Genomic DNA, 26,314 nt, shown 5'->3' on the forward strand with positions numbered 1-26,314 from the left:
AAAGCAGCTGCCCAGCTGGCACAGCCCAGGTCCTGCCATTGCCTTGAAAAGAGCTCGCCAAGGATCTCAGACCACACACTGCCCCTGGACGTGCAGCTGCAGTTAACGGTGCTGATATTTCATCCTGGATATGCCAACCTCCCCTTTTCTTTTAATAGATCAAGGGACTAAATGAATAGAGTACAGAAAATTAACCCTTTTTATTGATGCATTGCAATTGTTCTACATTTTTACCATATTATGTAGAAAATACTTAAAATACAAGCTACTTTGTAAAACCAAAGACAAACATTGAATCCAAAGATAAACTATGTTTTCACAATGGACCCTTTTCCCATATAGTTAGTATTAAATTTTTAAATATCTATTTCTTTTGTTAAAATGATTTTTACATACCCCCTAAGTACATCAGCAATACAAACATAGATCAGTAATTGTCAGAAACTACCTGCATCTAGCGGCCTGTAAAAAGGAAGAGCACGACCATGAAAGAAAAGTTAAATTTTACACAGTAACTAGCATATCAAATACATTTAATAAAGTAGGAATTCCATTGCAATATCAAGGATCCAAGCAGAAATACTAACATTACATATAATGTACTGCTACATGTAGTGAGATAGATATATTTCAAGCTGAATCGGAAATCACACATTATATAAAGTTTAGCAACAAACGACCATGTGGACATGCGGCACCATTCAGAAGTTTAAATAAGAGAAAAAGAAACAAACAAAAAAAGAAAGCAGGGCTGTGCCAATCCTGTCATTTAGAAGCAATTTTAGTTTTTCATGTACTAAAAGAAACTGCTTGAGTCAGAGGTAAATTACTGCATCCCATCAACTAGGTGCCAAGCAGGAAAGCCTCAAGGAGTTGCCTCTGCAGCAGCTGTCACGGCTGCCAGCGCAGGTCAGGTAACAGCAGCAGCTGATTGAACAGCTCTGGAGTCACCAACACATCTAGGTGGGACTGTGGCCATCACACAGACGAAAGGTGAATCCCAAACCAGCTTTACAATTCAAGGACTCTTGATTTCTATCCAGAGATAGCACAAACTAGGTGTGGGCTTCTGTCAGTGAGGAGAGTAAATTCTGTAACTTAATCTGAAGGTTGGATATGCCAGGGAAGAAGGGATGGATCTCCTTAGAGCAAACTACAGGAGACTTACATTGGGCAACACATACTGGGGCCAGACTGGGATCCACCACACTGAGGCCAGTGCCAAGCTGGAACTTGGGCCCTGCCAGGGTGGGTTTCTGTTTGCTCAGTTTATGCTGTGCAGGCCAGAGGAACTCCAGGGTCAAACAACTCATGCTAAGTGGAGTAGGATTCATTTTACCTACACGATCTTCATCTCCTCCACCTTGTTCCAATGCTCTTGGAAGCCGGGCCGGTGGAAGCGGTGATGCCATGCTTTGTGAATGACTGTGATCAAGTCTTATTATGGGATAGGGATTCTAAAGACAGCCAGTCGTTTCAGTCGGCTTTTTGGGGAAGAAGTGGGCAAGTTCTCAAAATTAGCAGATCTTGCTAGAGGTGTTTTTTTTTTTTTCCTGGTAGGACTTCATGGAAACACCTTACTATTGCTGAAGCAGGGATTAACGTTCTCCTGAAACAGGAACTGGGGCCTGTTTTGCCTTTCATGGGAAAGGCACAACTCTGTGCCCAAGGGGCATCCCAAGGCAGGTACTGAACACAGCAACGTCAAGTGGAAAAAAGAAAGGAAGTGCCTACAGCAACAGACAGCATCGCTCACAGCAGAGGCACAGCGCGGCCGCTGCTCACCGCACACCTACAGAAGTGCTCCGACTGAGACACCAAACAACAACGTCGCTAATGCTACCAACCAGCTCCAGAGTCCTTGGTCCCTCTGTCAAAGGAGAGACCAAACTTTTAACAGCTCATCAACTCCAGGTCAGTCCAGACTTTCTTCTGTCAATACTGTGGAATTTCAGAAATGACTTTCACACTTCTCGTCACACACTGGTCAGGGAACTGGCCTCTTCTCCACTGGGACGGAACATAAACTGGGATTCAAGGTTACCAAAACCTCTTATTGCTGCAGTCACAAGACTGCTCAAGCCAGTTTATCATCCACTCAGACAAGATACTTAACCTATGTACTGAAGATGAGAAAGAATTCCTAGTACAAGGGACCCAAGGAAACAAAGAGTCGTTCTAAGAACTGCATCGTTTACCCAAAAGGAGCATTTCCTCTGAACACTGACTAGGGCTTCAGCTGGCAGACCTTCCCAACGGCTCCACATTAGCAGTAGCATTAGAAAACTTTTAATGGTATTATGTGCTTTACAGCAGGCTCTCTTTGGTATAAATATTCTATCACCAAGCTAGCAATATTTTACAGGAAATGTCTGCTATTAACGTTGGGGGAAGGTAACGCCACACTAATCTAAGAAGAAAAAGTGATTGCACATCTTTAATCACTTCTGCAGGATTAGACTAAACATTCCAATGCATTCCCAGCACTACCCTATCCGAAATGCACTGACAGACATCTAACAGTACATGTGCCATTTCAAGGAAAAAGCTTTAAGGAAACATTGCTTCACTCCAAACAAAAATGTAGCTTTTTTTTTTTTTATGACAGCACTAAAACTGAGAACAATGCACCCAGGGCGACGGCTGCGGGCCTTGCTGTGTAAGCTTAGTGAATTGCTTCAATCGATGGGGGCTTGCTGGTCCCTCATAAGGCAAGCTCACTGTAAACTCTAGTCACACTACGTCATCATTTAAGGCACTACAATAAGGGGACACACCAAACAACTCTTCATCACACATACCTGTGCAAAACAAATCAGAAGGGATCCTCTCCTCTCAGAAGCTCTGCTCCTCCCAGTGCTACAGTGACGAGCTCTAACCATTGCATTTTTACCACACACATTCCGACACGGATCGAACTCATTTTGGTTTAAATACAAAGGATACATCAACTCCATCCCCAGGAACGTTTAAGAATTAGACAAACACTAAAGTACAGAGTTCAAGTATAATCACTACACATTTTGATTACAAAGACAGAACGTTTGGGGTTAGCAGGGAGTTTTGCTTGTTATAGTTTTTCTAATCAATATGTACATATTTCATTTTATGTAAAATATTAAAACACCACCAATACAAAACTTCTAAAATATTTTTAAATTCAGTAATAAACTTTAAAATCTGGATTTTTTTTTCCTTTTCTTTTTTCTTTCTCTTTTTTTGTTTTTTTTTTTTCCTCTCTTTTTTTTTTGGGGGGGGAAGGGGAGGAGGAGGGGTGTTTGGTGATTCCTACATGCATGTCCTGTATACAAGTCATGTTAAGAGCGCTTTAGAGTAGCTGCTGACATATCCGGGAGGATATGCTCACAGGAGTATAAAAAGCTGTACACATCAATACAGTGATGTTTCATTGTATTTCAAATTCTACTCCCTCCTGAATGTATCAATGTGAGGAAAAATGGAAAGAAAAAACAACAACAACAAAAAAACCCCCACAACCAGAACAAAGAAAAGCCCTGTGCTTCTGTGAAGGAATCCAGCTCCCTTATAGGGCCAGCATCGGCCCTATGAGATGCAGAAGGAGAATTTTAGAGCAATGCTGGACTATTCCTTCTGGGATGAAGACCACAGCACTCAACAAAGCTGCTGAGTTCTGTTACACAGTGAGATCTTGAACAGAGTTTGAGAAACTTAGAAGGATTCTGCAATGAATGCAATAAAAATTCACCTGCGTCATGGAGACACGAACAGGTTTCGGGGTTTACACAGGCTCCTAAATACACAACACTGTAGGAGGCAGCTACTGCTGCCAGTCCTTGAACAGAGTGGAGAAGTGAACAGAAAACTCTGACAGTAACACACAGGGAGATGGGATGGCTTCTGCAGAACCAGCAATTGGTTAGACAAAGTGAGTTAGAGAACAAATGTTAAAATATTAAACTTGAATTTAGAACTGCCCCAGCAACACAAAGAGATAAAAATGTGCATTCCATTTTTAGTGGCAACACAGATTTGTGCAAGCTGCTAAAATATCATCTGCATTTTTTCATCTTGTTTCAGTTATACAAGTTTTAAAAGTCATCAGGATCTGTCTCCCAAGACATTGATTTTCCTTTCCTGTTTTGATTAGCACAACAGAACGATTTTAAATAAATGTGACCATGAACTTTTTAAAAGCATCTATAAAAAGTAAGTAAAATTAAAAACAAACAAACAAACAAACAACTTAATTAGTGACCCTCATACTGGTAACAAAGCATGCTGCTCAGTTAGTGACCAGACTCACCAAAGACATTTTTGAACAACACACAACCAGATCAGGGAGAAGCAAAACCCAGGCAGTCATCACCAGGTACAGGTTCACCTGAAATCCTCCTCCAATCTCTCAGGCCTATCGCAGGACAGTGCTTTACTACAACTACAAGTATGAGTACTGGTTGATCTTTGTAGGGCTCAGCGGATATCCAGTGTAAATAGCAGACCCTCTGGAAGCACCAATATAGGATTGGGGAGCAAACTGGTGTTGGTACTGGGCAGGTGGAACGTTTGCGGAAGTCAGCAGACTTGGCCCAACGCTCACAGGGACCTGGTGGACAAGCGTGCTGGGGTGGGCAGCGTAGGTGGTGTGCCGCGAGGAACCCTGAGGGGAGAAGAGGTGGGCGATGGAGGTGGTGGAGCCCAGCGTGGCCGCCGTGGTGGGAGCGTAAGTGTACATGTGGGGTTGGCTGGAGAGGTGCGCGCTCGCCGTGGCCGCAGCCAGGTGGGGATGCACGGGGCTGCTGTGCTGGAACGTGTAGGGAGCCTGAGAAATAGTTGACGTGAGGGGTGCCACATAAGCCTGCTGCCTACGGGGGACAGCATTTCCACTTCTCTCCTGTGAGGCCAGCACTGTTGTTTGCTGGTTCTGCAGGGGGAAGAAGTAAATAGGGTTAGTGGCCGTCTTCGGGGAAGTGCAGTGGACGGGAGGAGAGCATGGAAGGGGCAGCTGGAGCCTCCCGATCAACACCTCCGTTCCAGCTGCAGGACTGATCCTTCAGTAGATCCTCCCTCCTAGTTCTGTGAAGCCCTCGCATCTGTTGAGAAGGGCTACTGCAGCTCCTCCAAGACAAAGGCTACACTTCTGCTTTGCAATGGGATCAAACTGAAACCCCTGGGGTACTGCAGTGCACAGCTATACAAGTGTAGGCAGGTCCTGGGGTAAGCCAGCCCTCTGCTGAGCGCCTTCCACACTACTTTGACTCAACAGCTGGATTCTGGTTTGGCTCCCCCACAGAGTGGCAAGAATGACAAATTGCAAGACAGGTGTGAAGAGGAGCACAAAGAACAGGGACTTAACTGTGCTTCCTTCTCTAGCCTTCTGGTACAGGAACAAGTGCTTTGCCCTGAGAAACTTCAACTATGCTCCCTGCAGTCTACCCTACACTGCACAGCTACAAGGCAGAATTGGCTTCATGGAACTACTGAGGCAGCAGATATTGGTCCTCTTGCATTCATGTTATTCTCCCTGTCACACAGTGTGGTGTTTCTAAAGCACCATGGCCAAAGGCCAGCAAAGCCTTGTAGTGCTCACCTGGCTGAGGTTGAGAGGCTGCACTCCATTTGCTACCACACGGTGCGAGCGATACCCACTGGGTGTGATACAGCATCCTGACGACTGCCCGCTCACAGAGGCCACTGGCTTGGTCTTACTGGTGCTGCTCAGGATGCCTGAAAGATTTCAAAGGTTTAGTCCCTTCTCACAGACCATGCACTGCTCAGGTAATCAGGAGTGCACAGGGACTGTTTCCATAACAGAGCCTTTTCCTCAATTACAGTTTAAGATCTGATTGTACAAGAAATCATCAGGAGTTTTTACAGATCTTTCTACAGATTCATAGAACAGTTTGGGTTAGAAGGGACCCCAAAGATCACCTATAGCTTCAATCCCCCTGCCATGGGCAGAGACACCCTCCACCAGACCAGCCTGCCTCAAGGCCTCATCCAGCCTGGCCTTGAATTCCTCCAGAGATGCAGCCAAACATCACTGAATGCTAAATGGATCAATGGATGTAAACAATAAATGGATCAATGAAACCGCAAACAGGCCAAGGCCTGCACTCTCAGAACAGCAGCTGTAAGATCTGAAGCTGCTGAAGACCAGTGCAGGTAGTCCACAACTGTGAGGACAAGGCTGTCAGGGGTAAGACAGCACCAGGGCCTTGGCAGACACTGCTGAGCACAGCCTACCTGATGCCTGGGTAGCGACGATGCAGTCGCTGAGCTGTGTTTTGAGCGGCGGCACAATGATGGTCCGAGAGCTGGAGCTGTCTGCTGCTGCTGCTCTGCTCGGCAGCTCCAGAGCACTGCCAGCACTCCTGAGAGAGGAAAGGGGGTCTGTGGCATAGGGGCTGTTCAGGGAGGAGTCGGAGTCAGGGGAGTCATTAACAGTGACGTAGCTGATGACGTTGGATCTCTGCTTCATACCCAAACTGCAGACAGAAAAACAAAACCACAAATGTGAAACATTCCAGCTTTTCCCACAAGATACAGGAGCTCTCCCCTCTGGGATCTCAGACCCTCCCTCCTTGTCAGATGAAATTCTAATTAACTAGAGACACAAACTGCACGGCAGACATGATGCAGAGCTTTCTGTCTCATGCAGTGCTTCTTAGCCTAACCAGGGCTTTGCATGAAGAGTTCTCCACTCTCCTTGACACTTGGGCTGCGCTCAGGACAATCAGTACTGGCTGCCTAACTGAGCCTCCTACCTGGCAGGTTTGTATTTGCTGTCCTCTTCCTCATCAGTGTCGCTGCGGATGGTGATGACACTGACAGGTGGGCTTGGAGTGTCTGGGATCACAATGGGCTGGTGCTGCTCCTGTGCTGGGACGAGCATGTTGGAAGAGGAGGAGGTGGACCGCAGAGGACTGCTCCCAATGAGTGAGTAAACTTGGGAGGGCACAGTCTCTAGAGTTGAACTGAGCCTGAAGGAAAACCAAAGCAGTATTCAGCTGCATGTCAGCAGGTTTGGAGAAACCAGCACCAACTTTATGAACAGCCAGTCTCCAGGTGACTGGAACAGACATATAAGAAGAAATATCTTGAAATACAGAGAGAGACTCTTAGTGCAGACACTCATGGAGCAGGGCACCAGAGAACACATCCCAGAAGGGACCAAACGAACTCAGTAATGCTCTGAAAAGGACAGACTCACCTGAACAGTGCAAGGAACCTGCCAGCCATTGGTTGGCAAATAGCAAGTGACAGAACTGACATGGCACAAACATACCCTGACCCCCTTCTGAGCAGTGCAGTAAAGCACCTGGTCGACTATGTTCCTTGCAATCTCACTGAAAGAAACATCACTTATGCCAGCGAGCACAGTACAGAGACTTTTCCTGAGACATCTTTAAACGCAACTGCAGCACAAAAAAAGTGACAGCCAACACCTCTGTGCTCAGCAGACTAGTCTTCCACATCACAAGGGCAACCTCCACAAAGACAGGGCTTGGACAGGAAGACTTACTTGGGTGCACTTGGTGCTGGCTGCTTGTTCTTCTTGGCCGGGACGCTGCTGCCAGGCTGCTGTCTCACCACGTGGGCGACGCCGACGTTCAGGGGCTGCGCTGCTGCCAGCGTCACGTGGTTGGTCAGCAGCGATGGCTGCTGCATCAGGGTGCTGTACTGATTGCCATGGGAATGGGCATTCCTGCAGCAGAGAGACAAACACAAACCCCATGACTGCACTGCAAGGAACCACAAGCTGCACTGAGCCCCTGGCTCATGATTCTGCTGGGAAGGGAGTGATCCTGTGCACCACGAGGGCACGTTCCCGTTCAGCACAATCCTTACCTCCAGTCAGCCAATTGCTGGCTGCCGCTGATCGTCTCTGGGATCACAGCTGCTGGCTGAACAGAGTTGTGCAGAGCAACCCCCGGGAGCTGCTGCCAGGTGGAAGGTAGCAGGATCTGCTGGGTTCCCCCCGGCCAGGCCTGCTGCAAAACAACAAACAGACACACAGCCTCACTAGGTTTCAGTTCCTGCAAGCGAGGAGCTTTGTTCCAAGCAATCAACGCGCTCGGGTAGATTGTTAGCTTGCAGAGATAGTGGCATGTCACTGCACCTTCTCAAAAGGTCTCAGTGCGTTAAGAGAACAACAAAATCAGAGAAAGAAGCTTCCTCTGCCACTGTGCTAACCTTTGGTACGACAGATGTCACCTGGGCAGAAGTGTCAACACTGCACTGCAGAACGCAGTCAGGTGTTGTACTGCCAGATGCAGCAGGAAGGCTCAGGACTTCTGCTGCCTGCAAGTTTATGCACACTGCTCTGCTGAAGGATTCCAAAATGTGAAGCCAATTTGGCCCTTTCTGGTTTTCTGCCTTACAGGGCTCACATTGAGAGAGTTGAGACAGTATTACTGCTGTGGAAATTCACCCCACCTCAACTAAGTATTTAGGAAAAGCCACAGTGGGAGAAACATTTAGTTACAGGGGAGATAAGTGAAGATATTTTCAGTTGATGAATATTATAAATGTCCCTGCTCAAATTCACACAATGTAGGTTTTTTTTTTTTTCTGGGGGGTGGGTGTAAATAAACCCCCAAACAACCCCCAAAATATTTATATGATTTTGATGGCTCTTTTTCTTGCTGTTTAAAACTGCAAACCCATGAACACCTTGTTGTTTTAAATCAAGTATTTCTGCAAGTAACAGATCCACTCATTACAATCCCGGTTCCAAACAAGAAGCCTTCAAAGCAGAGAGCTGCTAAAACCTCTGCCAACATAAGCAGAATAATATCGTAAAAAGAAAACAAAAAAAAAAAAAGAGAAAAAAAAAAAGAGAAATATGTTAAAAGTCACACCATGCCTCTTTCCAAAAGCCAACACCTGCACAAGACAAAGCAGAGAGTTTAATACAGCAAGATTTAAATTCCCAATGAGATGCAGAAATCGGGCCTTCCAAGCGACGAACTGTTTTGACAGAGGAAGGACAAAAATATGCAAAGCTTAGCAAATGGCTAATGCAAACTCAGGGGAAGCAGCAAGGGAGAGTGTTGGAAACACTAAAGGTGAGCAAGTTCACGCCATAGGCTCCCAGAATCCAAAACAGAACTAGCAAGTCCTCCAGAGAAAACTCAGAATCCAGGCTCATAGTCTGGAGACAGCTGGCTCTGATCTCCGCTGCTGTACAGGGCAGCTGAACATCAAGTCCGCTGCACACACACGGGAGAATAGAATTTGCCTGTTGTATCAAAAGCCCAGAGACACTTTAGAAAACACCACTAACAACTCTCTTGTGTCCCGGGCTCTGCTACAGCCACCTCTTGCCATTTTCAGAGCCTAGATTACAGCCTTTTGGCATTCAGAATTTAAGAGGGGGAAAGGAGATCAATCCCTGGGTCTGCTCAGCTCAGAGCTGTGACCCAGGAGAGCCCCACTCTCCTGCCTTCCCACCCTGAGAAATGGGGAGCAGTTGCCTTAGGTCAGAACGATTCAAAGGGCTGGGGTTTAATTTCAGTACAGGTATGACTCGAGCAAATTCCACTTCAGCAGAGGTCTCCCTCTCGGAAGAAAATGACAAACTACCACTCTAAAGCCACAAGAAACAACATGGTTCACATAATGGAATGTGCTTTGAACGACATGTGAGGAGACCAGCACTTGAGTGCACTGCAATGTTTTCATAAGCTTCACTGATCTGATTCTGGAGTTTTACAATGACTTCTTTGTGGCACCTGCAAAGTTGCTCTGATGCAGGTGCCAAATGAATACAGAAGAGGACAATTTCGAAAACATACACTTTTTAATGCTGTGCTTATTCCCTTCCCCATCCTTTTTAGAAATTGGTCCAAACAGCCTAGAAGCCACTTAACTGGCATTTTGGGTATTAGAGCTCACCTTTAATTTCAAGCAAGAAATACAAATGAACTGAAAGTATCTGTGAAGAATGGTTATCTTTATCTGGATGAAAGAAGCTACCTGTGATTGGCTATAAATAACAAAAGGCCAGAAAATTATTGTCAACATTCAACAGAGGTTAAGAGATATCAACTGCTAAAGCAATACATTAAAGAATTTGCTATCATTAGAGATTCTAGCCTGTGCTTAATGACCTGAAACATTTCTCCATGCAAAGCAGCTTTACACGTGTGGAAAACAAAGTCTGGAGCTAACTTGCCAAGTAGTTCAAATTCTGGCCATCCAGGTACCTGTAGCAGAGTCAAGCTAAAGACTGATCCCTTTGTATTCAGCAATCAAAAAGGCAAAGGTAGGACAGTAAGCAAGGAAGGAGAACAGCTGTAGCCCTTCTGCAGCATAGCTGAGAAGAGCCTGGCAATACTGGGCTAGTGAAAAGTAACAGTCAATGGATCTGGATTCTTTACAGAGCCACACTAAACGTCAGAGTCAGACAGTGCTTCAGCAATGTTGGGGAGGAAAACAACGAGACATTAAGATGTAGCAAGAACACAGCCACAAGATGGCACATGCTTCCATGCCCTCTGCAAGTCTAAGTTAAAACAAAACTCAGTTAGTGAACACAATCAAGGGAGGCAATTACCAGTACTGCAGCCGTCTGTTCTACTAGCGCTGGCCGGCCGGCTGCGCAGTTCAGGGTAAAGGGGACCGCATACTGCGGCGTGATGGTGGCTACTTGAGGATGAAGAGTTGCTACCATTAGTGGTGTACAGCTTCCCTGAAATGTAGATCAGGCAGTGAGTGAAACACACGTACTGAGGCAGGATAAGTGGGTTCAGCAGCAGGGCCAGGAAAGGTTTCACCTCACTGGCACTCTACGGTGCTTGAGCAGACTCCAGAATTGCAATGGATGCAGTGAAACCAACACCCAGACCCTCCGGGCACCTTCCTCTAAGCAATTACATGGCCTTGAGGGGAACACAAGGCACAGGCAATTTGGGAACAAGTTCTCCTCAGTGACACACTTAAGTAAAACCGAGATAGTGTTCAGCTCTAGATGCTTTAACTGGGTCCCAGAGAGCAAGTTACACTCTGTGCACTGCACTGACTGCACCGGCAGGGCAGAGTTGGCCACCACACCCCACACTCACACAGGACCCTCGAACAAGAATTCACCTAAGGGATTTCACAGAAGGCATGGCAGGTCTTTTGTATTGTGAAAGAGCAAAGTTTTATCTGTGATGAAACTACCAAGACAGGTATCAGTCCACCCAATGCCTAATTAGAGCAGATTCTTTGTGTACAATTTGCACTCTCAGCAAAAGCAGGGCTTGGGTTCAGGTGGGCCTCCGCCACGTGGATCCTGCTGTTTGGACACCATTCCACACACTCTCATGATAATCAAACCAGGAGCCACAGACTGCCACCAAAATGCTTTGGACTGAACAATCTAATGATTGCTCCTCTACAAGTAGGTCAGGAAGTATAATCTCCTGCCTGGAGAATAAAACTAATGAAGTTTGTGTTAATGTCAGCAGAAACCAGAACTATGCAAATAAATAAAAGTGCACTTCATTACAATTTTTCAGTGAATAAAACTTGTGAATCACTGTGCCCTCACTGTATAGGAAAGCACTACTTCTTGGAAAGAAAAATTGTTTTCATTTATGATACAACTAATGTTTAAAGTATAATTTTTAGCACTATTTGTGAATTTTACTATCACATAGTTGTTGTTTAATCTGCAAACAACAGGTGTGTGATCACTACACATCAGCTCACACTAATGATGTAACTGACTGAGAAGGATTCAGAAATAATTTCCCTGATGAAAAGATGAAATTTTAACATGAGTATTCTGTGTTGCCATTTCTGTTTACTGGGATTTTGCTCCTCACAGAAATGATTTATTCTGCCACATCTTTAAAGTGTAGGCAAGAACATACACCACTACCTATGGGGCAGTGTGCAGCCATGGAAAAACACAGCCTGTCCTTAGCAGCTGAAGACTCCTAAAACCAGTGAGGCACATGACATAAAATAGTTTAAACTTCAAATATTATTCCAGAAAAATAAAACAAGAAAACACTTAGAAGTGTCTTAGAAGTGATCTGCATCGAACCTTTCAGAGCCTCCTGAGAACCCCCTGCATTTACCCCAGAGGGATCAGGCTCAGATTCTCCTGCAAGGTGGCAGGAATTGCACTTAACTCTGTGGGGTTCATTTGTTTGTTTGTTTGTTTACCTGCGTGAGAACTCCAGACTGGATCTGCAGTGGCTGGGCTGCAGGTGCTTGTGGTACAATTGGGACAGCATTCTCCATCCTTACAGGGAACCCAGAATGCTTTGTAGTTGCCTGAAGTCCAGCTGTGGAGGACAAGAATACACCACTGCTAAGCTGCTTTATCATTCTTTTTTCAGGTTCTTTCGAAAATCAAATTCCTACCAGGTAAGGGTAGACGAGAGGGTCAGATGAAAAGAAAGGAAAGCTGTTCCCTTTGACGAAAGCCTACCAATAGAACACCAGCTGAAGCAAACACTTCTGCAGTGATGGACAACCAGTCCTCAAAGCCTGGCTCTGCTGAAGTCCATAGTCTTCTTTTCAGAAACACAGATAACTCATACATCTAATTCTATGTTGCTTGAGACTAAGTTCAAAGATCAAACTTTACACTATCAGTTCCCTTTTGTAAGTAACCCTCCTCAACCCAGACATAAACATGGGGAACTTACAGGATTAATAGAGCCACGCTTCTGCTAACCTCACTGGCAATCTGTCACAGTTTGCTGCTAGTAAACCACAGAGCTGCATCAGTGCTTGTGAGAGACTCAAAGAACAGATGTTCACTTCTGGCACACAAAGCACAGCAGGCCACTTCCCTGTTCTCAGCTCCAGCTCCTCTGTTCGCTGCTTTCTGTGGAATGCTGCCGTGTTTGGTTTGGGGGAAAAACTGGTTGAGCAACCAGGTGAAGACTTCAACCTAAGCTGGTGACATACTGTCACCTGTTCAAGCATCACCTGAAAGAGAACCAAACTGTCTACATGTCTGACCTGATTCTGCACTGACATCTGATGTAAGAGCACTGTGTGATAGCAAAGGGTTGTATTCTGCACTTCCTCTCTTCAGTGCAGACGACCACCTCCAGTTTCTACCCAAAGAAAACCACAGCGTCCCACACAAGGATTTTCACTTACTTTGAAAGGCTGGGGGACAAACAATGAATGTTTGCTGGAATGGGTCAGTCTGGGTGCAGATCTGGGTAGTTCCAGGTTGCAAGGAAACACTCTGTTGTGCCACTCCTGCAACCGGTGCTGCAGATGAGGGATACAGGGCAGACTGATAGTTTAGCAGGGAGACATCCGAGTTTGCCAGGGAGAGAGTAGCAGCAGCAGTCGAATTGGAAGCCAAGACGCTGGCCTAGAAAAAAAAAATCCCAAACCATCAGATTTATCACTTGTTACAAAACAAACCCCAGGAACCATCAGCATTATACTAGGAAGAAAGCACCAGGTAAAAGGCATAGGGCAACACAGGAGAAAAAGCAGGAATCACATCCTTTCACTGCATTACTGATCTGACAGGCAAATACGATTGGGTGAAACAGAGACTGCCTAGGCACAAGGTTTGGAAAAATAAATTGCAACACAAAACTACAAATTCTGGAAAGCAATTTAAACACAGTATTCTGCAGAAGAGGATTTGGCCAGAAGGCACAAAATTAAGACTACTCCACGTCTTTGATTAGCATCAAACAGCTGAAAGGTGCTGTACCTGATTGTGTACTGTGTTGAGCTGGTTGTTAAAGCTCATGGTCAGGTTTGTGCTTGTGTTAGGAGCAACATGAGTGGTGAATGGGCTCTTGATCTGGTTCACTGTATCATACATGTTAACTCTTCGCTTGCAGATCTCCATATTCTGAAAGCAAGACTTCACACTGGAACAGAATGACAGAAGGAAAAGATTAGATATGTGTAACAGACACATGACAAATTCCCAACTTCATGCACATGCCTTTCAGTTCTTTGTTGTGGCTGGTTTTTAAACCAACAAAACAAACATGAGAAGGAAGCTTATGAACATTCCATTCCTTATAGATGCCATTGCTATTTTCAGATCAGCCAGAAACTGCAGAAAACAGCATGGACAGAAAGCAGAAAAGTGCTGTTCTCTATTTTCCCCTAAGCCCTCCTGAAACAAAACAAGAAATTAAAGGAAGCCTACTGATTACTGTGTGGGAAATCCAGCAGATGTGTCATTGTAACAAACGGATGGTTCAAAGTCTTCAGTGGAGTAATTCTCTTATCTGCATCAATTGTCAACATTTTCTTCAACAAATCAATGTATTCCCTTCGGTCAGCCTTCTCTGCCAACATGTCAGTCCCTTCTAAATCAGTAGACATATTCACCTTGAAAATAAAATTAGAGTAGTTCACACAAACATCAAATTAATTGCTACTTAACAATTCAGTAATTTCACATCATATAGCAATATTTGCTAAGCATTCCTGTCTTGTAGCAAGTTTAATTTTTGGTACTAGAGTGTTAACACAACCCTTCCTTTGCTCATTCTATAAAAAGAAACCAAACTGACATGGGGAATTCTCACCTCAACATGAAACTGGTCTGTTCAGTGGATACCAACCAGGCTTCACTATGTCTTCATTTTTTTTTTTGGGGGGGGGGAGGGGAGGTTGTGCTATAAGGGGCAAAAGCAAATCAGAACAGCAGGATTCTACATTCTTTACATAAATGGAAAGTGATGGCAACAGCTACAAAAAGCAACAGAAAATTGAGAGCAACGTATTTGTCAAGGCCTTGTGATATTACAAACCTCAGATATTCCTTCATTTACCTCTGAAAACTGAATGAAAAAAATACAAGGCTCTGTCAACATTTCCAAAGTCCAGGAAGAGGCCTAATCCTATAAACACATCTGGAGAGGCTCAGTTCTCCTAGTGCCTAACCACCTCTAGTGGTAACAGGCTAAGCGTACTTCTTGGATCTGCTAGATCAAGGCCTGAGAAAAGCTGAGAAACTAACAGCTTCATAATTCACACTTTGATAATCTTCACACAGTGGTTTCTGGTGCAAGCTGGCACCATGGCAAACATACAGCAGCGTTCTCAGCAGTGTGTGCAGAGGACTGCTCCAGCAGAGCTCCCCACAAGGTGACTCCAGTGGAGGCTCTGTGGAACGTGAGGTCCCCACGCACCTGCGCCATGTCATCCAAACAGTTGAAGATGTACTTCCGAGCTTCTTTGGATTTGATTCCTGTTTCCAACTCATGCTCTTCTGGTGTCTACAAGAAGAAAGCATTTGTTAATATAAACTGAGATATTGCATATTGATACAGAAAAAGCAGCAAGAGGAAAGCCAAGCCAGGCAGTCTTTTGCCTGCCTTAAGATAAATCCTGTGCCAACAGGGCCAGACCAGCCAAGGGTTCTCATCTCTTCAGCTGGAAATGAAAGCTCATTGCAAAGCTGCATTAACAGCGAGATGACTTCATTCCAAGGCTTCATTGGGCAGTGCATTAGCCAGAAGAACTGAAGATTTCAGATTTAGGAAGAGAGAGGCTATAAATATTTTAAATTCCTCTTTTACAAAGAAGAAGAAAGACAAAATGCCCTTCCTTGTGCTGCTCAGCTTTAGAGGCAAATCAAGAGGACATCTAATTCTCTTCTGTCCTGTGCCAACAGATAAGTAGATTTCTGTTAAACTAACAAAGACCATCCTGAAACCCTCCCTGGTTTACTCCTGGCGTTGTCAGGAGATGACAACAAGATGACATACTTCACCAAGGCTGAGCAGGCCATAATAAGCAACCATTATCTCAGTGACTGTAACACCCACTCTCTGCTAGTACTATCATGCACAGCTGCTATTGTTAGGTGAGTACCAGGAGGTCTGTGCAGTTTCTGGGAGGAAATACACAAATCAGCTCTCTTTGAATGGCATCTCAAATCCTGTCTTCACTCAGAATGCTTTTACAGCACAATACAGCTAGGTGTAAATTTCTATCAAGACCTCAAGGAACAATCAAAAAAGACAGACAAACCTTTAGCCTCCACAGTGGGTAGCCCAAGTTTGGATCTCTGTTAAAAAACCTGCTTGTTTTCGTTCCGGCACTGAGAAGATACTCCGCTGGAAGGCCTTGGGTTTGTGAAATATAACGAATCTAGGGAAGAAAATTGAAAGAATGAGGATTCCAAACAGGGAAAAAAAATCCTCTCACACCTAATGGAGTAATTATCAGCCTGATTTGTTCAGAGTGAATAGAAATAACCTGTAAATAAAGAATGCCCAGGTAACCGAAACTACAAAACCAAAGGGACTCAAGTATTTATAAGGACATTTAGCTTTTTCAACCATATGATCTGCAGAAATTTTAGGTTTTAAATACACTTTTCTTATTTTACAGAAATATTCTTTGCCCAGCTTAGACATGAGCAGACTGTAAGCTTTTGAGGCAGAGATAAAGCAACACCACTAGTCTGTAATGGCAGTGATGTAAGAAGTGCACATTTTGAGAGAGAAACAAAGAAATTCTCATGTATGCATATACGATTAAAGGTGAAATTACCCAAACAATATTGCTGGAGTATATGTTGCTACATATACTCCAGGCACACAGAAGTGAGAATAATGTCATTGCAAAGCTCTCACTGACCAAGACAGTAAGACCAAACCTCTAGTAAAATCAGATTCCTACTCTCAAAAATGTTAAATACACTTACATGTAACAAAAAAGGGATCAGAATTTTGGAAGACCGAATCTTCAGTAAAATCAGATTCCTACTCTCAAAAACGTTAAATACACTTACATGTAACAAAAAAAGAGATCAGAATTTTGGAAGACCGAATCTTCAGTAAAATCAGATTCCTACATCCTCAAAAATGTTGAAAATGTAACAAAAAAAAAAAAGGGGGTCAGGATTTTGGAAGATGCACCAGGATGCTTGTGACTACATCAGTGAGCACTGGGAAAGAGCTAACAAAAAGGAATGTCCAAAAAGAAGGAAAAGAGCAAAAGATATGAATTAAAAAAAAAAAAAAAACAAACCCCAACCTTTTAAATGTTGGCCAACTAATGCTGCCTGTTGGTGAGAAATGGGGTATCTTCTTCTCACAATTCTCCCCTCAAAGGAGTCTGTTTAAAAGTTTAAGAACAAAATCCTGCCAAGTCTGATTACTGAAAGGAGGGCTGGAGACAGCGTTAAGGTAACTGGGTTGCACGTCCTGCAGCAGGTCTCAGTTCTTGCCTGCAAAGCTGCTGTTCCACTGTGCCAACCAGCTGAGCACTGCAGGGCTCTGAACCCCCTGTGGCAGCCTGGGTACCACAGCAGCCTATTCATTCGTTTCTCATTCATGTCAGTGTGGACCTGGTGTCTGCAGGTGAAGATTTTCTCTATCTAGACCGCAACTCAGCAAGGAGCTCTGCTGGTTTTATAAGACACAACTCTTGCTGTGCAGTCAAAGGGTGTTTGAAAAAAGAATTAACTCCCATCCCAACCCAGCAGCTCACAAGTTCTGCCTGAGCTTTTACTTGCTGCTGCAGAATCTCCGAAGACATGAAAGTCACCTCCAGTTTTCAAGAGCAATTCAGACATCAAAATCAACCACATGAAGTCACACCTCATGCTGCCTCAACAAAGGACTGCAAAATCCTGTCTATTAAGCAATGGAAAAAGCTCCTCCTCCCCACCCACACAACCAGATAAGGTTCTCAGAACTGCACTAAACTCAGTGTGCAAGGAAACCCCCATGCTGTACATCACTTATTTTCTAGCTAATTCTGCTCATTAAGGCATCACTGTGTTTCCCTTGGAAATTTACACCGCTGGGAAGATGTAAGCAATGAAGTTTGCAAACTGACTAAGTTTTCACGTATTTTATCACTTAAGGAAAACTATACCAAGCACTGTAATAAGGTACCACCACGAAAACCACAGTGGAAAAGTCACCCTGAGAAACCTTCTCATACAGACTTTGTCCTTTTATAGGCAGCTGAGTAGCCCAGGTATTAATGCTAAGCGTCCATGGAAAGAACTCATTAATTCACGATGCCTTTCAGACTCCAGCCCCTGTACTTCAGGGACAGCTTGGGGCTCACACTTTGCATTAAGAATGAGGCTGCTGTAGGTACTAACCATGCAGGAATGATAGGCTTGCTCTGTCTCCACATGGAAAAACTGCCCTCATGGTGAAATTACAGAGGGCGTTTGGAGTCAGGACACACACACCCCACACTGCTGTTTTGACAGGAAGGTATTTCAACAGCTTTTGGTTTGGAAGCCAGGGGGTTAACTGCAAACTGACTCTGTATAGTGGATAATTACATTCAACTCAAAACACACAGAACTCAGTGTTCTCCTGTACAACAGAGACAGGCAATGGGACTATCAGAGAGAGAAAATGAACTTCAGGTGACAAACAGCAGTTTTGTACCAGCTGAAAGGTGAAATGGGACACGCTGGGTTCAGAGGGTCTGAGAGGAGATGATGGTAGCTTCACTGAACATCCTCACATCCACCATGTGCTCTCACCTGATCATACTCAGATGCTCCTGGATACAGAGGCCAGCCTAGAAACAGCTCAGCTATCACACAGCCCAGGGACCACATGTCAATAGCTTCACAGAATGGCAAACCCAGGATGATTTCAGGAGCTCTGTTGAAAAAAAAGAACAGGTAAAACCTTCAACTCTGAAATCTTAAACTCTTCTTTCCTATGGATTGCTCTGGATAACACTTCTCCTCTCCCTGAAGCACAAGTAAATCTGTGAGAACCTAAGTGATTCACTTTAAGGAAGAAGATGTTTCCTCAAGTGCCCTAAAAGATCCCAGGTTTTATCAGTTAGTGGCATGGCTGGATTCATTTCACTCTTGTAGTGCCCTCCAGCTCCAGGGTGGCCTTTAAGCAATTGTGCTAGAAGTTTCTTCTCCACTAACCAGCTCAATTACACCTGACAGTACATGAGGTGTGAGGAATCCCTGAGATGGCACAACCCTTCCTACAGAAACAGTGCTCAAACTTCTGGGAGGAAAGTCTTGAGATGCCAGGTGGGCAGCTCACAGCTGCCTGTTTTCATGTGAAAAGAACAGCATCTGCAGAGCCAGAAATAGGAGCTCTTCAAAGAGCTGCTTGGTTTCTATCAGCAGGTTTTCAGACAGGGTTTGTTGGGAGAGTTTAGAGTTTAAAATGGAAGGAGAGAACGCAGCTGGAGACAGCTTTGCAAGGTTGTGTTACAGGTTTCTGTGCGCTCAGCCACACCCAATGCAAAATTTACCTGTCTGGCCTAGCCTTTGCAGGAAGGTGATGAAAAAAATCTCAAACTCCAAGCACGGTTTGCTTCTGCAACAGGTTGGAATTTCAGGGAGATCTGTGTCTGGCACTGACTCATAACACAAAGGGATGTTTTAGTACAACTCTTCACCTACACACGGTTCTGAAACAAACTGATGCTGTTCTGTCAGACTAAATTCTGGTCACATTTGCATACAGCATAAAGCCCAAGTGCTGCAAAACCCATGTGATTTGCTGTGGCAATTTACTCTGGAAAGCACAGGCAACACAAACACCTTGATGTTCTTCATGCATAACTAACACAAGGGCAAAGGAAGACAGAAAAGCCCTGAACTCCTGGCTATTTTCTCATCATGACTCGCCCCCAGGGCCTGGGTGACATTTCTGGTGTTACACTGTGGATATTTCTGTTGTTAAAAAAGGCTCTGAAACCAGTTCTGATCTTTCTACAGACTTCTACATGGCTTGCATAATGCACAGGTGTCAGTAGATCTGACACTCACCTTCCACAGCTGTCCAACCCAAGTGTGCCTCCCAACTGTTTGCACATGGCAAGAAGTGACTCTCCAATTAATCAATTAATCACCCTTTGTGTCATGGTGACACAGATAGAGCTTCTGGCTTAGGTAGCTACACAATCACCACTAGCCAGTCTCCAAAACAAATAGTCTCATCCCAGCTGCCCAGCACAGTGCCCCTGAGAAAGCCAAGGATCTATCAAAAGAGATAGAGAGCTGCCCAGCCCTTGCTACAGGGAGGTCACACCTATTGTCACACCTTCAGCTTTAAGGCAAGGAGGTTCCTTTACTGCCTGAGCCTCTGAAAAGCAGAGCCTAAAAGCAGAGATACCCCCCTAGTGATCACTAACAGAGTATTTAGGCTAAGACATTCTGATACCTGCTGCACTTGACACTGAGCTGTTTCTGCCTTCTTGTCTACTCCTGGCAGTCATTGTCTTTGAAAGGGTTTTGCATATGTGAAAATACAAAATGATTATGCAAATATGATAAGCATCTGATATTCAAATGCTGAAGGTCCTGCTAAACATTTCTATTTTAAAGAACTATGTTGGAACAGATGCAACTTTCTATAGGCTAAGAGGTGCAACCAAGAGGAATCAGTTTCTGTAGGTCTTCAGTCTTCACAAGTGGAGCGAGTGTGCTGTTGTCATCCCCACAGGAGTCCCAGAACCCCAGAGTCATTACTCCTCTACTCATCAACAAACTGTCCAGATCCTCTTGGTTATTCTCCTTATGCAGGAATTGCCAGAGAGAACCCAAACCTGTCACATCAGGAATGCTGTAGGCAGAAGTTTCCTTGGTTTGGACTGCTAAACACATTAAAAGTGGCCTGGGGAATACTGGAGCAAGTTAATGCTTCACCAGTGCCTTAACAAAATCCCACTGATCCCAGAGGATCCAGCTTCTGCTGGATGGGATAGTTTGTTAGCCTTTAACTATAGGCTGGCACAGACTTGGGTATTCTGAAACCTCAATACCAAAATGACAGCAAATTGAACTCCATGCATTTTATTCCCCCACATGAAATAAATGAACTTCCCACAAGGCACCTGATTTCGTTCTGACTGCAGGACAGAGCTGGAATCTCTCTTATCTCCCTTTACACCACTATAATTAGCGGCCCTACGAGATGAGAGTTGAAACAGGACAAGCAGCAGAGGTCACTTTCATAGCTGGTCTGTCAGAGATTAAAGCGATTTTATGATCTTAAGCTCTTTGAAACAGAAATCAACAACATTCCTTCTTTGCACACATGCTTGCCAAACTCAGACTTCCAAAGCTGGCAAATCTGCTCAGGCGCTCTCAGAAGAGAGGATTCACAGCAGTAGTGGAAAAATTAGAGACTGAGGTTTAGCGTTTCAAAACACATGGATCCTCAGCCCTCCCCTCGTGAAGAAGGGTGGTGATACAAAGCTGGTACAAGTGCAAAGAACAACGGGGAGAATGACACCATCCCCACTCAGAGCTGGATTAGCTGGCAGGGAGATTTGGCAGCAGGCACTGATGCTTCCCAGGCCAACATGACTGGGACAGAAGTAGGTCATGTAGCCCAAAGCAGAGGTAAGAAACAGACACCACTGCGCTCCGCAAGCTCCCTCAGCACTCAGTGCCAGCTTCTCATGGCTTCAGCTTGGTGCCTCTATCCTGACCCACAGGGAATATCAGGAGGTAGGGATCCAAGTAAGCCTCACATGATGGCTGTCCCCACACAGAACACAGCACTCTGCACAGCAGGCAGATCAGTCTTCCCAGGGATTTTTCACTTCTGCAAACTCTCTGCTTCGTCCTGTTGTTTATCCTCTCCAGGGAGGACAAAAGCATCCATCCCCTTCCACACCTGGTGTTACCCTGGATTTCAGGACACATCTCAGGACTGCCACAGCAGCCAGTCACCACACAGCAGCATGCAGTCTACTCCTAGCTCACACCTGGCTTTAGAGCCAAAGAACTCATCATGGACACTTCCACTCACGCTTTAAGTCAAGCATGTTGTGGCAGTAAAACTGCCCTTCCTGACTGGGTTACACTGCAGTGAAGCAGCAATGCCAGTGGAGAGGGCACCTGCCCCAGCCTCGACAAAACCCATCCCAGCTCCACATGGCTCCAGCCGAGTCAGCAAGAAGTTGTCCAACCTCCAGAAGTACAATCAGAACCTGGAGGGAGCAAGGCTGCCGGACAAGATGACCTCCAGCACTGAGCATAATTAATAAAGGAAGGTTTTTTTCCTTCAGGGCATACGGATGAGAAAATCCACCTTACAGTACCCAAGCTTGCTTGGTTTAGGTGTCTCCATGGGAGACAGAGGTTATGTAAGTGCCAGTAACAGGCATTAAAAACAAACAAAAAAAAAAAAAAGTGAACACAGAACGAGTTTATTTTTAATAGCTGACAGACAACCAACTGAAGAATTGGTTTATACCAATTGCTGTGCTTTATTAAACACAGTATTGAAGAACTGTCCAACTTGGAACTCATCTGAACACTAATTTAATGTGAATATGGTCAAAGCAATGCAGTCCTCCCACAGTACACTGCTTTCCACACCAGGTCCATAAGTTCCTAGATTATGGATTTTAGTAATCACCGTCATCAAACTAATGACCTGGCACTAAATGCTAGACTTCCACATCACAGCATGTTTAGCTTCAGCCAAGCAGACAGTCTTCAGTGCCATCTGATCTCAGGCTATCTGCCCCTCTGGCAGTGCCAGTCACCCTGTGTCAGGGTGGAGGGAGCAGCCAGGAGCTCAGCGCCGTGTACAGCAATGAAGGAGGCAGCTTCCTCCCCAGCAGCCCCTCGGAGATGCTTATCAGCCCTTGCTGCTGCCTCAGCCAGACCTGGCTTTTGCGATAGCAGAAACTGGAAAGCACTATGTGCCTGCCCAGACTGCTCTGCTCACATGTGCTGCAAGGCAGATAGAGCAGATTGGTGATCAGCAGTCACCTCTGTCAATGCACCACCACCAAAACTGACCATGCATTCTACACAGGGACAACATCAACAGAGCTCTGGTGGGCAGAAGACAAGTGCCTTGCAAAAAACAAGTCAGTAGTTCAGAATTGGAAAGACTCGTGCCAGCAAACTGGGTGAAGATCATGAGGAATGGATAAAGAAAAGTGTGTATCAAATGGAAAAATGGCACAGAAAACTGGTACTTAGTGTTGGAGGGAGTAAACAAAACAGGGAAGGATACAGAGGAGTATGAGGAACAAACAGGACAAGCCCACAACAAGCCACGGCTTCAAACTGAAGCTAGGACAGGAAAGACATCAAACAGGGCAGAGACACAGGGTGGGGTGGAGTGTCTCGAGTCCTCTGTCTCATCCCAGCTGGAAGGGCTAGATACTAGTTAAGTTTTGAGTCAAGTGAGCTCACATTCCACTGAAAGCAACCCTGACAACACAGCACAGACTTTTCCATGTCCCTTTGATGCCAGAACTTCTTTCTGTATTCATTTACTGAAGCCTATTGCTACTTATAATGAAATACACACTATTGACAGAACCAGGTTGGAGGAACAATTGAAAGAAAAAGCAGAGCTTGCTTTAGGTGCACAGGCTCCAAGTTTCAGCGTTTTTCTCCACAGTTTATTTTGAACTCTTGGGCGGGAGAAGGGCAGAAGCCATTCCTATGTTTTGCTAAGGGAAGCAGAGATCTGCTGCTCAACCCTGTTTTAAAAGAGTTACAGATCTCATGAAGCACAGCTCACCCAGGGCTGACACAGGAAGTCAAGTGCTCCTGAAGTGGGCTCAGACAAAGATGGAACCAAAACAGCATAAAAAGAATCTGGCATCCCTTTGACTTCTCTCCCTTCTAAACAACCACAGTTAATAGACTGATTTCAGACCACAGTGAACAACTGCTGCTGTTTGCTACTGCACACACGGTCACAAAGCAGCAGCAGGGTAAAATCAACTCACTGCATGAACCTGGGGTGAAAGGAACGCATTGGACTGCACATTACATCAGGCTTGCAAAGCAGAAGTTCTGCTTGTTTACACATTTCAGAAGGACTCTTCAGCAAACAAGCAGAACAAGTGGATAGGCTGCTTGCTTCCTCCTCCCCTCAGCTGGGACTAGCCCTAATGGCAGGAGAGTTTAGCATCTGTAGAAGCAAAGCCCTGGCAGGGCAGGGAGCGCCACGTGGGTACTCACCGGTAGTAGCGTGACTGCAGGTACGTGGAGCAGACTGCCTTGGATACATGGCTGGCCGAGCCGAAGTCGATCACCTTCACTCGGTAGGGCTGCCGTGCAGGATCCACCAACATGATGTTCTCCGGTTTCAAGTCAGCGTGTATCAGACCCAAGCTCTTTAACTTCATCAGGGCAGTAGCCACTTGCTGCAGAATTGGCCGGATATACTTCAGGGGCAATGGACTGAACTTATTTTGCTTTAAGAAATCATAGAGGTTCTGTTCCAGCATCTCAAATACAAGGCATGTATGATTCTTGTGTTGAAAGCACTCATAGGAGCGAACAAAGTTGTACTCGTCAGCATTCTCGCTGCTCAAGCGAGAGAGGATGCTCACCTCGATCTGGCCCTGCCTGGCATAGGAAGGATGGTTCTTCAGGATTTTGATGGCTACAATCTCCTTCGTGCTACGTTTCCAGCATTTCGCCACCTGCCCAAACGTCCCCCGGCCCAGGAATTCCAAGACCTCGTAGCTGTTTGTCATGGAGCACAGGATCTCATGCTGGACCAGCTGATAATCGCCTTCACCACTGGAACTGCTGCTCTTCGTGGTTACCGTGGTGGTCGTGGCCGCAGCACCCACCGCAGGTCTGTTTTGCAGCATGAGAGGTGGATGTTCCTCAATTATCTGCACACTACCGTTGCTGTCGACCTCTTCACTTTTCCTTTTTAATCCACATTTTTGGTATGGTTCCAGTAAAGAAACGTTGCTCCTGTGTGTCAGGGTTTGGCTGTTCTGGAAGGACGCTGTCGCACTGCTGCCTGTGCTGTCAGCTGCTGTAACCACGATGTGCTCAACTGAAGGAGCAGGGAGAAGGAGGTTCTGGTCGTAAGCAGGGATGCTGAAATTGGCTACCTGATGAGAGGAGCTTGCTTGCCCTTGAGCTGCTGGAAGGTTTTTGCTGTGGGTGTAATACTTGTCACTGCTGCTCTGTCCTGAAACATCCCAGACAGAGGGCTCCACTTTCAGTTTCTTGGCACTGCAGAAGGCACTCGAGGATACTGACGGAGGGGAGAACACCTGCAGCTGTGAGGCCATACCTGAAAGGGGAGCAAGAACTCATTAGGGCTGTCTGGATGGAACACGATCCTCCACCCGCACAAGAAACCGGATGATAAGTATTCTTCTGAGCACCATATGGTGCCGATCACCTGGGACGACAGCCTTCTGAACTGCTGATCCTAGGGGCATGCACAAAGCGAGGCTCTCTGCTGGAGCGACCGACCGTGTTCTCCCTCACTGTCTGTGGCATGAGCAGCCAGCTCGATATCCATCCAGCTTTCCAAAGCTAGACAACCGCACACAGCGCTGAAGAATGGAGGGCAGCGCCAATGCCGAGAAAGATGCTGAGAAAATTCAGTCCTTTTCCCCTTCCCCCTGCTCTCAGGCCTGCTCCCCCTCAGCTTTAAGAACAGCGGCGCGGTGAACCCTGATCCAGACGAGCCGAGCCCTGACTGACCTAAGCCGCCCCAGATGAGCACACCCCGGAGCAGCGCCTGACGCGAGGACCGAAAAGCCACGACGCGAGGACGACCGCCTGGGCCGCGCCGTCAGCTCTCCCGGCCAGCCCGGCGCCGGGGCGAGGGCCAGGCCCACCGCGGGCGGACGGACGGAGCCCGCAGCGCCGCCCCGCCGCGTCCCGCTCGGAGCGGGGGGCGGGCCTCCGCCGCGCGGGCGCTGAGGCTCCCCGAGCCCGCCGGGCCGCGCCAGCCCTTCCCGCGCCCCGCCACCACAGCCCGCCCGGTGCACTCACCGCCGGTGGGGGGTTCTCAGCCGCGGGCCGGACCTGCCTGGGGGACACACGGGGGTGCGGGGCCCCGCAGCGGGCGCATCATAGCCCCACCGCGGCCGCCGGCCCGGCCCGTTTGGCCCGCGCACACCGGGGGGAGCCCCGAGGCCGCTCCGCCGCCGCCAGGCTCCGCCGCGCCCTCACGGCCCCGGCCGGGACCCCCCCCCCCCACCCCGCGCTCCCGCCGCCGCCGCCGCCCGGGCCCGCGCGCCCCCGCCGCGCTCCCGCCGTGCCCCCGCCGCGCCGCTCCGGGCCCTTCGGCCGCTCGCGCCAGACTGAGCCAGCCGAGCCCCGAGCCGGCCAGGCGGGCCGAGCGCCGAGCCCCACCACGTGACCGCTCGCGCCGCCGCCGTGACGCGCTCTAGGCGGAAGGGGCGGGTGCTGGCACCGCCGGAGCGGAAGCGCTGGAGCAGGGCCAGAGCCCGAGCCCGGGCTGAGAGAGGTTGCGCTGTTGGCGCCGTGTGTCGTTTCCGTTCCGGTGCTCAGGCCCACAGCACCTGGCCACACGAGAGCAACACAAGTCCCCGGAGTGCGAACGCTCCTGAGGACAGCCCTGCGCCGCGAGGGCTGGGCTCTGCCTGCCTTCTTGGAAGCCACTGGGCTTCGGGT

General features: G+C 46.7%; 1 protein-coding gene across 3 annotated transcripts; it reads right to left on the bottom strand.

The window, feature by feature from the left end:
- Nucleotides 1–266: 266 nt before the first annotated feature.
- On the bottom strand, nt 267–25,679 carry HIPK1 (homeodomain interacting protein kinase 1). Of its 3 annotated transcripts, none has more exons than XM_054395938.1 (16): nt 25,670–25,679; nt 23,879–24,956; nt 18,443–18,566; nt 15,955–16,074; nt 15,111–15,197; nt 14,120–14,304; nt 13,670–13,832; nt 13,093–13,315; nt 12,142–12,263; nt 10,541–10,675; nt 7,831–7,973; nt 7,505–7,687; nt 6,747–6,962; nt 6,226–6,467; nt 5,570–5,706; nt 267–4,903 (listed from the first exon to the last, which is right to left on the bottom strand). In XM_054395938.1, the coding sequence occupies exons 2-16, from the start codon at nt 24,952–24,954 to the stop codon at nt 4,418–4,420; spliced, it is 3,642 nt and encodes a 1,213-aa protein (XP_054251913.1). In that variant the 5' UTR covers nt 24,955–24,956; nt 25,670–25,679; the 3' UTR covers nt 267–4,417. The 3 variants fall into 3 exon arrangements, with proteins under 3 accessions (XP_054251913.1, XP_054251912.1, XP_054251911.1); XM_054395937.1 differs by lacking the exon at nt 25,670–25,679 and adding an exon at nt 25,068–25,178 and having other exon boundaries at nt 7,831–7,970; XM_054395936.1 differs by lacking the exon at nt 25,670–25,679 and adding an exon at nt 25,068–25,178.
- Nucleotides 25,680–26,314: the final 635 nt, after the last annotated feature.

The sequence above is a fragment of the Indicator indicator genome, chromosome 35 (genome assembly GCF_027791375.1).
Source record: "Indicator indicator isolate 239-I01 chromosome 35, UM_Iind_1.1, whole genome shotgun sequence".
In the NCBI taxonomy this organism is placed as follows: domain Eukaryota; kingdom Metazoa; phylum Chordata; class Aves; order Piciformes; family Indicatoridae; genus Indicator; species Indicator indicator.